The sequence below is a fragment of the Myotis brandtii genome, unplaced genomic scaffold (assembly GCF_000412655.1).
Source record: "Myotis brandtii unplaced genomic scaffold, ASM41265v1 scaffold17, whole genome shotgun sequence".
Taxonomy (NCBI): Eukaryota; Metazoa; Chordata; class Mammalia; order Chiroptera; family Vespertilionidae; genus Myotis; species Myotis brandtii.
In genome coordinates this window covers 5,319,356-5,332,865 of record NW_005356259.1, presented here as the reverse complement: position 1 = coordinate 5,332,865, position 13,510 = coordinate 5,319,356, and the positions used below count along the sequence as shown (strand labels likewise).

At 38.0% G+C, this 13,510-nt stretch overlaps 1 protein-coding gene across 1 annotated transcript; it reads right to left on the bottom strand.

Annotated features, from left to right (window-relative positions):
- Nucleotides 1-5,668: 5,668 nt before the first annotated feature.
- On the bottom strand, nucleotides 5,669-6,595 carry LOC102256266 (ADP/ATP translocase 3). The gene has a single exon (XM_005862919.2). It carries the CDS (start codon nucleotides 6,569-6,571, stop codon nucleotides 5,669-5,671), a length of 903 nt encoding a protein of 300 aa, XP_005862981.2. The 5' UTR covers nucleotides 6,572-6,595.
- Between the last annotated feature and the right edge of the window lie 6,915 nt (nucleotides 6,596-13,510).

The window sequence follows — 13,510 nt, the reverse complement described above, 5'->3', positions numbered from 1 at the left end:
ACTCACTCATTTAACTGAGCATAGGAGAAGTTCTTATGTATAGTAGTTAACCAATAAATAGTTGGAGAATTAAAAAAAATAAATGAATTAGTAAAGAGAAAAAAAAAACTGGCACAAAAGCAATCATTTACAATCCTATATAATAAAAGACTAATATACAAATTGACCAAACAGTGGAACCATGACGTGCACTGACCACCAGGGGGCGGATGCTCAATGCAGGTGGTGCCCCCTGGTCAGTGCGCGTGCCACTCAGCCAGAAGCTGAGCTGATGGCTGGCAAGCGCAGCAGATGTGGTGAGAGCCTCTCCTGCCTCTGTGGCAGTGCTAAGGATGTCCGACTGCTGGCTTAGGCCCACTCCCCGTGTAAGCCATCAGTCGGACATCCCCCGAAGGCTCCTGGACTGCAAGATGGTGCAGGCCAGGCTGGGGGGACCCTGAGTGCACAAATATCATGCATCGGGCCTCTAGTATTATAATAAGTAGAAGGATAGTGATATGAATAAAGTGGTAGAAACTAATACATATAAACAAAGTGGCAAGGTATAGTTTTAGAAGAGGACTCTCTTATTCCTAAACCTGAGTAAATATTAATGTATTTTCTCTTACATTTTAAGATTAGATGGACAAAGATGAGAGGATGGAACTTGGGCAAATAGCATGGCCTAAGTCCTTGAAGGCAGAGATAGGCAGCTCTGTATGACACAAGGCCAATAAACTTCACTCCTGGGGAAGTACAATAAGACTTAGGAATCACTTTCATCTGTTTTTTTGTTTGTTGGTGTGTGTGTGTGTGTGTTTTTTCTTGAAGTGTATGGATCGAGGTAAATCGAATTTTGGCCTCAACACTTCCCAATTCCCCTCCCATCTTCCTTGCCCCTCTTCCCCAAATGGTTTCATTTGAGTGCAGAGTGTTTGTTACTGCTCCTTGGTGTTGGGTTTAGCCATCTTTTACCAATGACAGGTAGGTAAAAGTGACACTGTACCAATTCTGAGCCTTGAGCTAAAACACTTCAGGTTAATTCACTCACCCCCTTACAAATCTTCCCTTTCCATGAGAAAAAAAATGCCTTGCATAACCCACTAGTCCCAGGAGGAGTGACCTGGGGACCCAAAAATAGTCAGTAAGAAACAGAGCCACCCTAACAAGGCCAAACTAAGTCAGCCAAATCCTAGCCTCTATTCAGTGTATAAACAATAATAAGTAGTTGATTTTTAAAGCTACTGAGTTATATAGCAATAGCTAACAGATTCATGGTCTAACTTCAATAAAAAAAAAATAACACTCAAAATCTACAGATGCCCAGCTGGTGTGGCTCAGTGGTTGAGCATCAGCCCAGGAACCAAGAGGTCACTGGTTTGATTCCTGGTCAGGGAACATGTCCGGGTTGTGGGCTTGATACCCTGTGTGAGGGGAGGGGAACATGTAGCAGGAGGCAGTCGATCGATGCTATTTCTGTCTCATCGATGTTTCTATCTCTTTACCCCTTTCCTTTCCTCTCTCTCTAAAAAAACAATAAAAACATATTTAATAAAATCTACAGAAATATCTGAACCCTATTGCAAAATTAATAATCATGTGATAGTAATACTATTAGCAATCATCATTGTATACTGACTAAATACCAAATACTATGCTAAGTCCTTGCAATACTTACTTAATTTTCACAATAACACAAAGCGAGAGGTACTATAATTGTCATTTGGGTACATGAGAAAGTTGAGGATTTGAAAGTGTATGAGGCAAAGCCAGAATTTGAATTCTGGTTCTCTCATATTTGCCATTACAAAAACATATCTATTTTTATCTTGAATTTCAGTGGAACATTTGAATTTATTTGAAAGAAAATACTGCAGAGGAAGTAAACAAAATCTCACTAACTTTTTATTTCAATGTATCTTTTTGTAATTATCATACTTGTAGCTTCTAACACTGAGCAGAAGGAAAGCTGGCATCTATGCTTCACCATACCAGGCAGTAATATAATGAATCCATTAGTACAAAATACCTAGCAATCGTTACCTCAATTTGTGTATGTAATATATTGTAAAGTTGTCATGAACATTCCTTACTTCATTCTTAAATGTCATGATATTTAGGAATGGCAATTTTCTGGAAGCAATGTTGCCATATAGTGCCCATTAAACTATGTGCCACACTTAAGAAAATTTCAATTAAAAAAATGTTAGACACTGGGCTCTTTCGAAATCCTTTCTGTTCTTTTGCAAAAGATTATTTTTATGGCAAAAATTTGTAAAATCTTTGTATTTGATAGGCAATTTTACTCTTAAACTAAAAGTCTTTATTAACATAATTGGAAACTAAAATGCATCCTCAACATTAATATAAATTAACTGCTGAACACTTAATCTATTATTTTTGATAGACATACCATGAAATTATGAAAATGGTATGCCTCTAAGTGGCGGAGATCATGATACTGGTGTTGAAATGGAGACTCTAGATCCCAGAGCAGCTACAAGAGAAAGAAATCAAGAAAATCCTTACATTGACACAAAATCTGGGGGAAAACTGCAGCAAAAAATATCATTTTGGGAGAAGACAACTTGTTCTATATTTACGGTGGCTATCTTTTATCTATATATATAAAAGGCGAAGTGACCGACTGAATGTATGTCCAACCATCCAACCAACCCACTGGCTGGTACATATGACACACACTGGCAATTTAAAGGTAAACATTGACTTGCGCATGCACAATACATATAAAGCTCTCGTTGGCGCCAATCATACATGTGTGTTTTGATCTTTCATTGTTTATCGTGAATTTGGTTGTTTTTGTTGACATTCTGAAACTGAAAGAATGAGGCGGCATCGACAGAATGTATCTGAAGATCAACTATTGGCACAACATACCATTTGAGTGATGATTCCATCGATTCAACAGATGATGCCGAAAAGGAAAATTTTCGCATCGAGTTTCTTAATAGTATTATTCCTTTGGAAATGCAGTGTCAAAAATTAAAATTGACAGTAGATGCAATCATCATGCTACTGAGAAATCTGAATAGTAAATGAGGTCTTTGTAATGGTACTAGATTTATTATCAAACGATTGCGACCTAACATAATTGAAGCTGAAGTATTAACAGGATCTGCTGAAGGAGAAGTTGTTCTGATTCCAAGAATTGATTTGTTCCCATCTGACAGTGGCCTCCCATTTAAATTAATTCGAAGACAGTTGCCTGTGATGACAGCACTTGCGATGACTATTAATAAATCACAAGGACAAACTCTAGGCAGAATAAGAATATTCCTACCTGAACCTGTTTTCGGACATGGTCAGTTGCTTTCTCTTGAGTTCAAAGAGCGTGTGACATTAAAGTTAAAGTTGTAAATACTTCATCCCAAGGGAAATTAATCAAGCACTCTGAAAGTGTTTTTAATCTTAATGTGGTATACAGGGAGATATTAGAATAAGTTTAATCAATTTATCAGTCATTGTTTTATCAATGTTGTTTTATATTATTTTATTGTTATTTTTATATCATGTTTTTGTTTTTATATGTCTTTGTTGTTGTTAATCATGTTGTTATGGTTTATTAATCATTTGTATATTATTTTCATATATATTTTACTAATTTTCTTTCATCTATGATACTTCTATTACAGAGAAAGTGCAAATAGCGATATTAAAATATTTCTTCTAATTAATTTCCTTTCAATGTGCATAAATCCATGCACCGGGCCACTAGTAGTAGTATAAAGTGAAATCTTGGCCACCCACAGTATGAATGGCAGGCAGCCCACTGTCTTCATGCACAAATCCTCTCACCTCTCTCTCAGAATCTCTAGTTCCCTCAAGGTGTTCTGTTCTTTTAGCTTGCAGATACCAGACATTGCAGGAGCAACACATCCTCTTCAGCATATAAGCATTCAGCCAATAATGTGCATCTCAGTCCTTCTGAAAGAGGATCACCTCTTGCATATACTTATCATCTCTCTTATCTTCTGCTCATTATGATTGCCCTCTTTCTCTGCCATCATCTCTGCTGATTTAGGTTAACTATCTGGTGGATAATCCATACCCTTATCCCTAAGGGTTCTGAGCCCTGTAATCATGTACTTCTGAGGCTGTGACTGCTGCACTTGTTTATTATTATCTAAATTAGCCAGGAAAATACCAAGTGATGCCCCAGTGGATTGCCTGCATTCTACAAACATTTCTTCCTGATCCTACTTTTTAACAGCAACCTTACATTCTGGCAGGATAATGACTCCATCCCTTGCCTACTAATTTCTTGGTGATTAGGTGGCAATTATAGCTTCAAGTCTGAGATTCTTTCTGTGTCACCAGGTGGAAAGACTTCTTCCTAGAAACCGGTATGTGTATGCACATTAGACCAGTGGTTCTCAACCTGTGGGTCGTGACCCCTTTGGGAGTCAAGCGACCTTTTCACAGGGGTAGCCTAAGACCATCGGAAAACACATATATAATTACATATTGTTTTGTGATTAATCACTATGCTTTAATTATGTTCAATTAGTAACAATGAAATTGGGGGTCACCACAACATGAGGAACTGTATTAAAGGGTTGCGGCATTAGGAAGGTTGAGAACCACTGCATTAGACCCTAAATTTGCAGTGATGGAAAACACATTTGTGCTCCACATGAGTCACTGTGAGCAATGCTAAGTGGGACTACTCTAGTTTTTACCCCTTGTTTCCTGTACCCATCTATCCAATATCAACAGGGCACAGAATTAATTTGTGGTGTATAATCATTAATCTAGTGTGTATACTATATCCTGAAAAATGTCACTACGTGCTTTCTGGGTATCATTTGTAAGCAAGGACCTTAGCTGTGCCTTTTAGGAGTGTTTCATTACTCGGTCTCCCCAGAAACTCCCTGAGGGTGTTATATGGGATAAAACAAGTGTAGCCAATTGTCATACGGCCACAGTTGCTTGTCCTTTGCTATAGAGAGGTCCCTTGCTTGATGTGATGCTAGTATCCCATAATGATGAACCAAACACTCTATAAGCCCTGGATAGTGGTCTGCCTGAGGCCCTATGGGACACAAAGACCAGTCTGTACTGGTAACATGTGTTGATTATCAAGCTGAAATGCTCTCTCTTCTAGAATAAAAGTGGCTCAGGGTGACCAATACCTGAGACTCCTTGGGAGATGGTGCTGAATGACAGTCTCAGCTTTGGTCTCCGCTCCGGTATGTTGAACATTTGGTAGTATAAGTAGTTTAACCGGTCTTTTTTCTTTTTTTTCTTGTTCTGTTTTTTATTGTTTGCGTCAAAATGCCCAACATAGAACGTTATCACAAGTGATCAGATGTGCAAAAGAGGATAGCGACCAAGTACAAGTGGGAGACATGACTTTCTTTAAATAAATACTTAAAGGCATCTGGGTCCTACAAACACCTGGGCTCTTGGTGGGTGTGAGGGAGCTGCCCCGCCTGCGGAACCACGAGGGCGTCAGGATTCCCCTCCCCCTGTAAGCAATGCTTGGAATCAGGGTGCCAGTTGCCGTGATCACAATGAACCCCGTTCTAGAGCCCTCCCCAGACCTCTACACAGGCTCAGGCCGGTCAAAGACGTCAGAATTTCCAGAAGGTCAATGGTCTGTAAGAGTGAAGTCTTCGGCGCTATTTTTCAGGTCCCTGCATCGAGACGAGGGGACCAGGGGACACGTCTAGATGATTTTCTTCACCTCGTCATAAAGGACCAGAACGAAGCCACCGCCTATGCCCCTGAGGACGTTGCACCAGGCGCCCTTGTAGAAGGCCTTGAACCCCTCCTCCTTAAAGGTCTTCTGCCCGCAGTGGATGGTCCCCCTGTACATGATATCGGCTCCTTTGCGCCCTGATTGCATCATCATCCGCCGCCTCACTGTGTCGAAGGGGTAGGAGACAATGCCGGCCACCGCTGTCACCAGCTGGGCGATCACCCAGTTCACCATGATGTGCGTGTCCATGCGCTCGGGGAGCATGTCTTTGGCCGTGTTGTACAAACCGAAGTAGGTAGCCCGGTAGAGAATGATGCTGTACACCGAGATGTTGAAGCCCTGGTACAGGCCCCGGATGCCATCAGACTTGCTGATCTTCACCAGACAGTGTCCCAGGCCTTTGAACTCCCGCTCGGCCTCAGATTTCCCCACGTCGGCCGCCAGCCGGGTTCTGGCGAAATCCAGGGGGTAGACAAAGCAGAGGGAGGTGACCCCCGCCGCCCCACCCGAGGCCAGGTTGCCAGCGAAATACCTCCAGAACTGCGTGTGCTTGTCCACGCCCCCCAGGAACACCTGCTTGTACCTGTCATTGAAGGCGAAGTTGAGGGCTTGCGTGGGGAAGTAGTAGATGACGTTGGCCAGGTTGCCTCGCCAGAAGGACAGCACGCCCTGCTCCTTGGGGATGCGCAGGATGCAGTCCATCATCCCCTTGTACTGCTTGTCCACTGGGATCTGCTTGCTGGCCTGTTGCACCTGCAGCAGCAACTTGATCCGCTCGATCGGGGCGACGGCCGTTTTGGAGATGGCGGCGGTGATGCCTCCCGCCAGGAAGTCCTTGACGAAGGAGTTTGCCGGTTCCGTCATGGTCATGGTGGTGCGCAGCGTGGGGGGCAGCGGGCTCAGAGCCCAGGGGAGGTGCTGAGAGCCACAGGGTGGGCGCAGCTGGCTCGGAGATGCAGCTGATGGAACCAGAATTCGACCAGCCTTGCTGAGTGGGATCCCATTATGGTGGGGTCATTGTCTGCCACTATGGCTAGCCTGTTCCTGAGCCCATTGTGACAGAATATGAGTGGCTGATGGCAAGGGCAAACAGGTCTACTAGCCAAGTCATTCTATTTGATTGTTGAGTTGTTCTTGGAGAGAATAATATCTAGTAGGCATGTGCTACATGAGCTTTACCCAGATTTTCTTGTCTCTAATTTTTAAACCTTTCTCCTTCTAGGTCTGGTAACAGCCAATCAAGCTATTTGCCAAGATCTATGAAGTATTATACATTCTAATCCCAGGACACATTTATTTTCATATAAATTGGATGACTAAGAGCAACCCTACAATCTCTGTCCATTGGGCGATTTTTTTCTCAGTGCTTTCTTTCAAGGTCAACCTTAAGAACTGTAGTGTAGTAGCAATCCACTCAAGCAGATATGGCTTGAATTTACTTACCTATTTTACCCATCCATGAACTAAGTTCAGCATTTTTTCTCTTCTGTTCCCTGGTCATGAGGGGGCCATAAGACCATAGATGTGAGCTGGGCTAGACACATCAGTGTAATAGTGGTGTATGACATGGGCATTGGATTTCTTGAGTCCAATATTTCAAGTATAATTGTCCCACACTCAATGAAGATACATCAAAACATTCTAAATTCTATACTAATGAATATTTCTATCTACAAATTATGCAGCATGAAGGTCAAAGGATCATTTACACTTAATGACTTAAATGCATAACTCTCTTATAATGAATAGGGATATATTATTCCATGTTAGCTTCCATTTACAGGAAAGATGCATTCACTAAAGAGGATTTCCCTTAATTACTTTTAAAATAAAGATGATGATTTATTAATATCTCTGATGTAAATGTAACAACCACCAGTTTTTAAATCATAACTTTCAGTAGTGTAAATTTTCCTAAAGTTCTTTTCACTGGAGTTTGATTTTAGGATAAATTGAAACTTTTGAATAGCACCATCTGGTCATCTATTAGACAGTGACACACAATAGAGCAGTTTCAAAATGAAAAAAGAATTGAAACAATGTTTAAAAGTAAAGGCAAAATGGTTTCAATTTCCCAGATTTCTGAATTGACAGCAGACTCATTTAATAACTGCACAAGTGGGAACATCACATTCTACACCAGAGCCACACTAAAACTAAAATTCATATTTTGTGTAGAAGTAGAAAGTGTACTATATGGTAATTCTAAGTACCTGAAAATGTTATAGCAAAGTAATGGTCTACAAGGAGTCATCTTACAATATTAAAAGTGTGTTTTAAAAATGTATAGATGTCTATAACCAAACTAATAATTGTCCATTTTTAAGTTAACTTAAAAGTGTATGTGTCTGGGCAGGAAATGAGCAGAGGTGATATTAATGACTCATCTAAAATTTCTTGATGTCCGCATCTGTGAAGTGACGGTGAAAATAAAAGGTGCAATGTAACTTGGCTAAAGAAAAAGAAATATCATCTAAGACAGTAAAATCACAGGGAACAGTCTGCTCACTGAAACCTGTGATCAGTAATTGCTCCTGGCTATCGACTGAAAACTCTTGTAGTAAATGAACTAAATTCTTTTCAAGTAGAAAGTGAAAAATATATATTCATATAGGAAATCATATGCAAATGTTGCAAAAATATGATAATGAAACTCCATTTGTCCATTATTCAGTGTTAATAATTATCAACTCTGGAGCCACCTGGTTTTATCTATATCCAACTCATTTAGCTACATACCTAATTATTTTGAAGCAAATGCCAAATATGACATCTTTTCATGGATAAATATTTTACTATGAATATCTAAAACATAAGAACTATTTTTTAAAATATCAAAAAACAGACCACATGTAGGAAGGGAAAATTGTAAAAATGCACATTTTATAGCCCTCAAAATCCTCAAATGTTCACACTTTGCAAAACAGTTGCATAAAGTTTATTTCCCTAATAAATTATTTTCTGAAAACCAAAAACACTTTTTCAAAGTTAATAAGCACTTTAGTGTCAATCCCACCATTTGGGTTAATGGAAAAGAGAACAGTGTTAGAAATGACTTTAGACATGAAATTGTTTTTTTTTTAATTATAAGTAGTGTAAGTCTGCCTTACAAATGAAAATATTCTGGGATTCACTAAAGTTCAAATGAGAGGAGAATTGTGTTGTATGTATTCGACAAGAATGGTTGGAAATCCAAAAATTTCACTTTACACCACACTTGTGGCAGATGTCTAAATAATTCTGAAGAGCATATCATGGCTGCTTAATAGTTTGATAACCACACATTTAATTCAACTACTTCTTGGTTCAGTTAAGGAAGCTAAAATTAAATGATTTCCCTGTTAGAAGCAGTCAATTAGTAACAGAGCTGTTATAAGTAACTCAAGTCCAATTATAGTGCTATTTGCTTTATACATGGCACCGTGGACTTTTCTAGAAAATCTATTAAACAATTTTACTTTTATTTTTCCATTTTTCTTACATAACTATGCTTCATTTTGATTGATGGTTCAGTGTTAATTAAACTGTTGTAAGTTGAAATATAATTTAAATGAACTTGTGGTGCTCATGGTTTCCAAAAGACCTTAAATAAATCTTTGTGAATTAAAGAATCTTATTGAATACTGCAAAGCCCTCCACTCATTTCTCTATTTTATAAACTCTAATTTATGTTATATAAGTAAAGGCCAATTATGTAAACTTACAAATGCACTTGTAGAAAAACATAAGTAATGCATGGTTGTGGAGAGTTTAGCTAAGCTCCCAGTGGTAGTGCTGCCTCATCATCCATTTTGTTTGGCCAATCGGCTTGCAGTAACTGGAATCTGACACTAGCCCCTCATGCACATATCCATATAGCAACCTGAAGAGTCACAAGCAAATGTAAGTTCCTGATATAACTTCCCACGAGCTCTAATGGTCAACAACCTCCCCTGCCTCCCATGGGCTTCACCTTATGCTGCCCTTAGATAAGACCACCAAGAAGCATACCCAAAGCCCCCTCTTTTGGTTTAACTTGACCAATACACCTTAGCCTGGGAACCCCAAAGCACTTCATCCATGGCAGTGGTTCTCAACCTTCCTAATGCCGCGACCCTTTAATACAGTTCCTCATGTTGTGGTGACCCCCAACCATAAAATTATTTTCATTGCTACTTCATAACTGTAATTTTCCTACTGCCATGAATCGTAATGTAAATATCTGATATGCAGAATGTATTTTCATTGTTACAAATTGAACATAATTAAAGCATAGTGATTAATCACAAAAACAATATGTAATTATATATGTGCTTTCCGATGGTCTTAGGCGACCCCTGTGAAAGGAGTCGTGATCCCCAAAGGTGTCGCGACCCACAGGTTGAGAACCGCTGATCCATGGACCCTACCAAAAGCATGGGGCACCATGTCCTGTCTCTCCCCTGGTCTGTACTTTGCCTTAATTTCTCCATGTGCCTCCTCAATGGGTGCCTGGTACTCCCTCCAAGACCTGTGAGTAATAAATAAGCTCTCTTTCAATTTGCCTTGTGGTCTCTTGTTGAATAGAGAGACTCATCATCCAACATCTTATGCTACACTTAACAAGTGTTATTTTGATAAATTTGTAACAATGGGAGAAAGAAGTCTTGTGATACAGGTATTGTCAGTAACAACCAAAAGCTACTGGGAAAATAAAATAATTTAGAATGGTGAGGATCTTGTTGTAGTTTCCCTTTTCTCTTCCACCTGAACTGTTTGTTATTTCCTGTGGCTGAATCTCATGTGTTCTTATGGCAACATAGTAATCTCTGTAAGCCTATTTAATAGAAAACCAATAAAATATACTAACATTCAATATATTTCATGAGACTATAAACTCGGAAACAAAATATATAGCATTGATATGCTAATAATTTTTCTTTATATTAAGGAATATTTTAATTTCAAATAAATTAGATGTCCCTCAAAATAAGTATCACAACAGTTAGAGACAGATTTAAAACCCAAGTAGCTGATTTGCTTCAAAATAAAATATAAAAATTATCATAATTAGATTAATAATAAAGATACTATTTATTCAGCACTTTCTATGGGAAGACACTGTGCTCCAGAAGATATATATTAATGAAATTTTGCAGATGGAAAAACTAAGGCTCGTAGCTATAAATATACTTTCATATTTAAGAGCACAATATTTAGAGTAGAGAGAGACCTGAGTCAAAATTCTAACTCTGCCCTTTTTGTCTACTAAGTGTGAGACAAAAGACAAGATATTAAATGTCTTCGGAATTTCTACTCCAATAATTTGGATAAACTTACTTATCTTGCAAGATTGTTCTGAGAACTAGAGATTATATATGAAAGCACCTGTCTAATAGAAGGCATTAAACAGGTTAGAACTAACATTATACTATTTTACTACTGGATAACTATTATTTACTGCTGTAACTGTTGTCATGCCACTTTATGCTGTTCCCATTTCTGTTAACAAGAATACTGTGATTTTTACCACTTCACTTTCAGTTTTCCCTTGTGACTAAAATGACAAAAAGTACAGTAATCATAATTATTAGTTCACTGTAAGCTACTTGCTCTGAGATAATATTTCAAAAGTAATCTTATTTCCAAATGAGTCCAATCTCTTGAGGAATTAATAGAGCACGTAACACATTCTACACTGCAGAGATGAACAGCCTTTGGCCATTTCTGAAAATGTTGAAGACCTTGGAACAAATTACCGTCTATTTTTCTGAAACTGACATTCTCTGTAAACTAACTGATAATCAGTGGTTAATTCAAAAGATAGTCACTCTCTATAACTCAGTTTTAATAATCTTAGTAGAACCTGTAAAAAATTACTATTACCCCAAGGAAATAAATCTAGGAACCTAAGAATTCTCTCCCTCAAGTAAAATTATTTCCCCATTAACCTTTTAAATACAATTGCATGAGTTTATTAACAAAAAATCTAGTTATTAAATTCCAGAAGATTTATATGACATATGACTTGTCATTTTAAAATACATTGATCTCACCCTACATCACTACCAATACAAACCCATCGTAGGCAGTTCATATGCCATAGTATACACAAAATAATGGTTTATCATTATAGTGCAATAAATTTAATGACTTTTAAAAGTGTCAGTAAACTCCTGTCCAACCAGTTTGTCCTCTCTAAAGCCACTTATTATTATTAGCAAACTAATAACATTTTGAATACTAGCTTATCAAATCCATAAATAATTTATCTCAAAATCAACCATTTCTTAATATTTCATTGCAGTAGTATAAATCTGCTCATTATTTCTTACTAACCACCTAGAATTTATATAAATTAAGTTGTTAATGGAAAAATTAAATCAATAAATGGGTCTTGGTGATAATTCATGTTGTTAAGTATCTTGGGAATGGAATAATATAAAGATTAAAAAAATACTTCAGCCCTAACTGGTTTGGTACAGTGGATGGGGCATTGGCCTGTGGACTAAAGGGTCCCAGGTTCGATTCTGGTCGAGGGCACATGCCTGGGTTGTGGGCCCGATCCCCAGTGGGGGGCATGCAGGAGACAGCCGATCAATGATTCTCTCTCATCATTGATGTTTCTATCTCTCTCTCTCTCCTTCTCCTTCCTCTCTGAAATCAATAAAAATATATTTAAAAAACCTTCAGTTTTCATTCATTCTAACTAATTTACTACATATCCAATTATATTCACTCTAATTTGTTTAGCTTCATTTTATATTGAATAGTTTGCTTCCAGTTTTCTGAGTTGCAAGTTATCATCAAAATAATTTCCCACTTTTTAAAATTATTTGCTACTGCCACATTAATGAACCAATATTATTCCATCCCTAAATATTTTCAATATTCAGATTGTTCGCCAACTCACTCTGGAAGAGACAGTTCCCAACTCCTCTCTAACTGGCAGAATCTTACATATTCTCAAAGACACTGTTAAAATACAGCTGAGAAATACCTAGCAAATTGCTAGAGTTATGAAGAATATTTATAAACATATGTGAATAAATGTCATTCCTTTTTTCAGAAACTCATAAAAAAGAGTTTAAAAAGAGTTAAAAATTATACAGAAGGAAAAAGGAATACTAATAGACGTCTTCCTTGGGGAAAATGTGCTTCCTACCATATGAGTGATGGCACATTTTAAGAGCTTATGTATATATTTAATGAATACCAATTTAGTGTCTACTCTGTGCCAACATGCTTCTTGAGACCTAATCATGAATAAGATAAGCAACTTACACTCTAGATAGGGAAGAAAGAAAATACAAAAAAAAACAACAACCCAAAAACATGAACATGACAATATTAGATGACAGTAAGCCCTGAGAGATAAAAAAATATATATATAATAAAGTGCTGGGGTATCAATACTTTAGATAAAGTATTCAGGGAACTTAGCTCAAAGAAGTTGACATTTGAATTAATAAATGAAAAACAAAAAAGAGTAACTGAATAACAGGAACAAATTGATTGACTGAGTGTGAGTTGTTCTTAAAATATCCATCTTCTCCAAGAAGGTTTGCTCTTCAGTCATCAGGTCAGTAAGTCTGGGTAAGGATTGAAAGTCAGATCAGGCCATGGAGGATTCATACATGGTCAAGGGAATTCAAGAAATGATTCAACCCTGAACTGGTCACTGTGGGATAGTGGATATTTTTAATTTGTTAAATTATGAAACATACATAGTACTATGTATGATGTACAAAATGCCATTCTACATATTTTCTTATCAATAGACCAGAGGCCTGGTGAAAATTCATGCAGCACTCGGGGGGGGGGGGCCCCTCAGCCCAGCCGGCGCCCTCT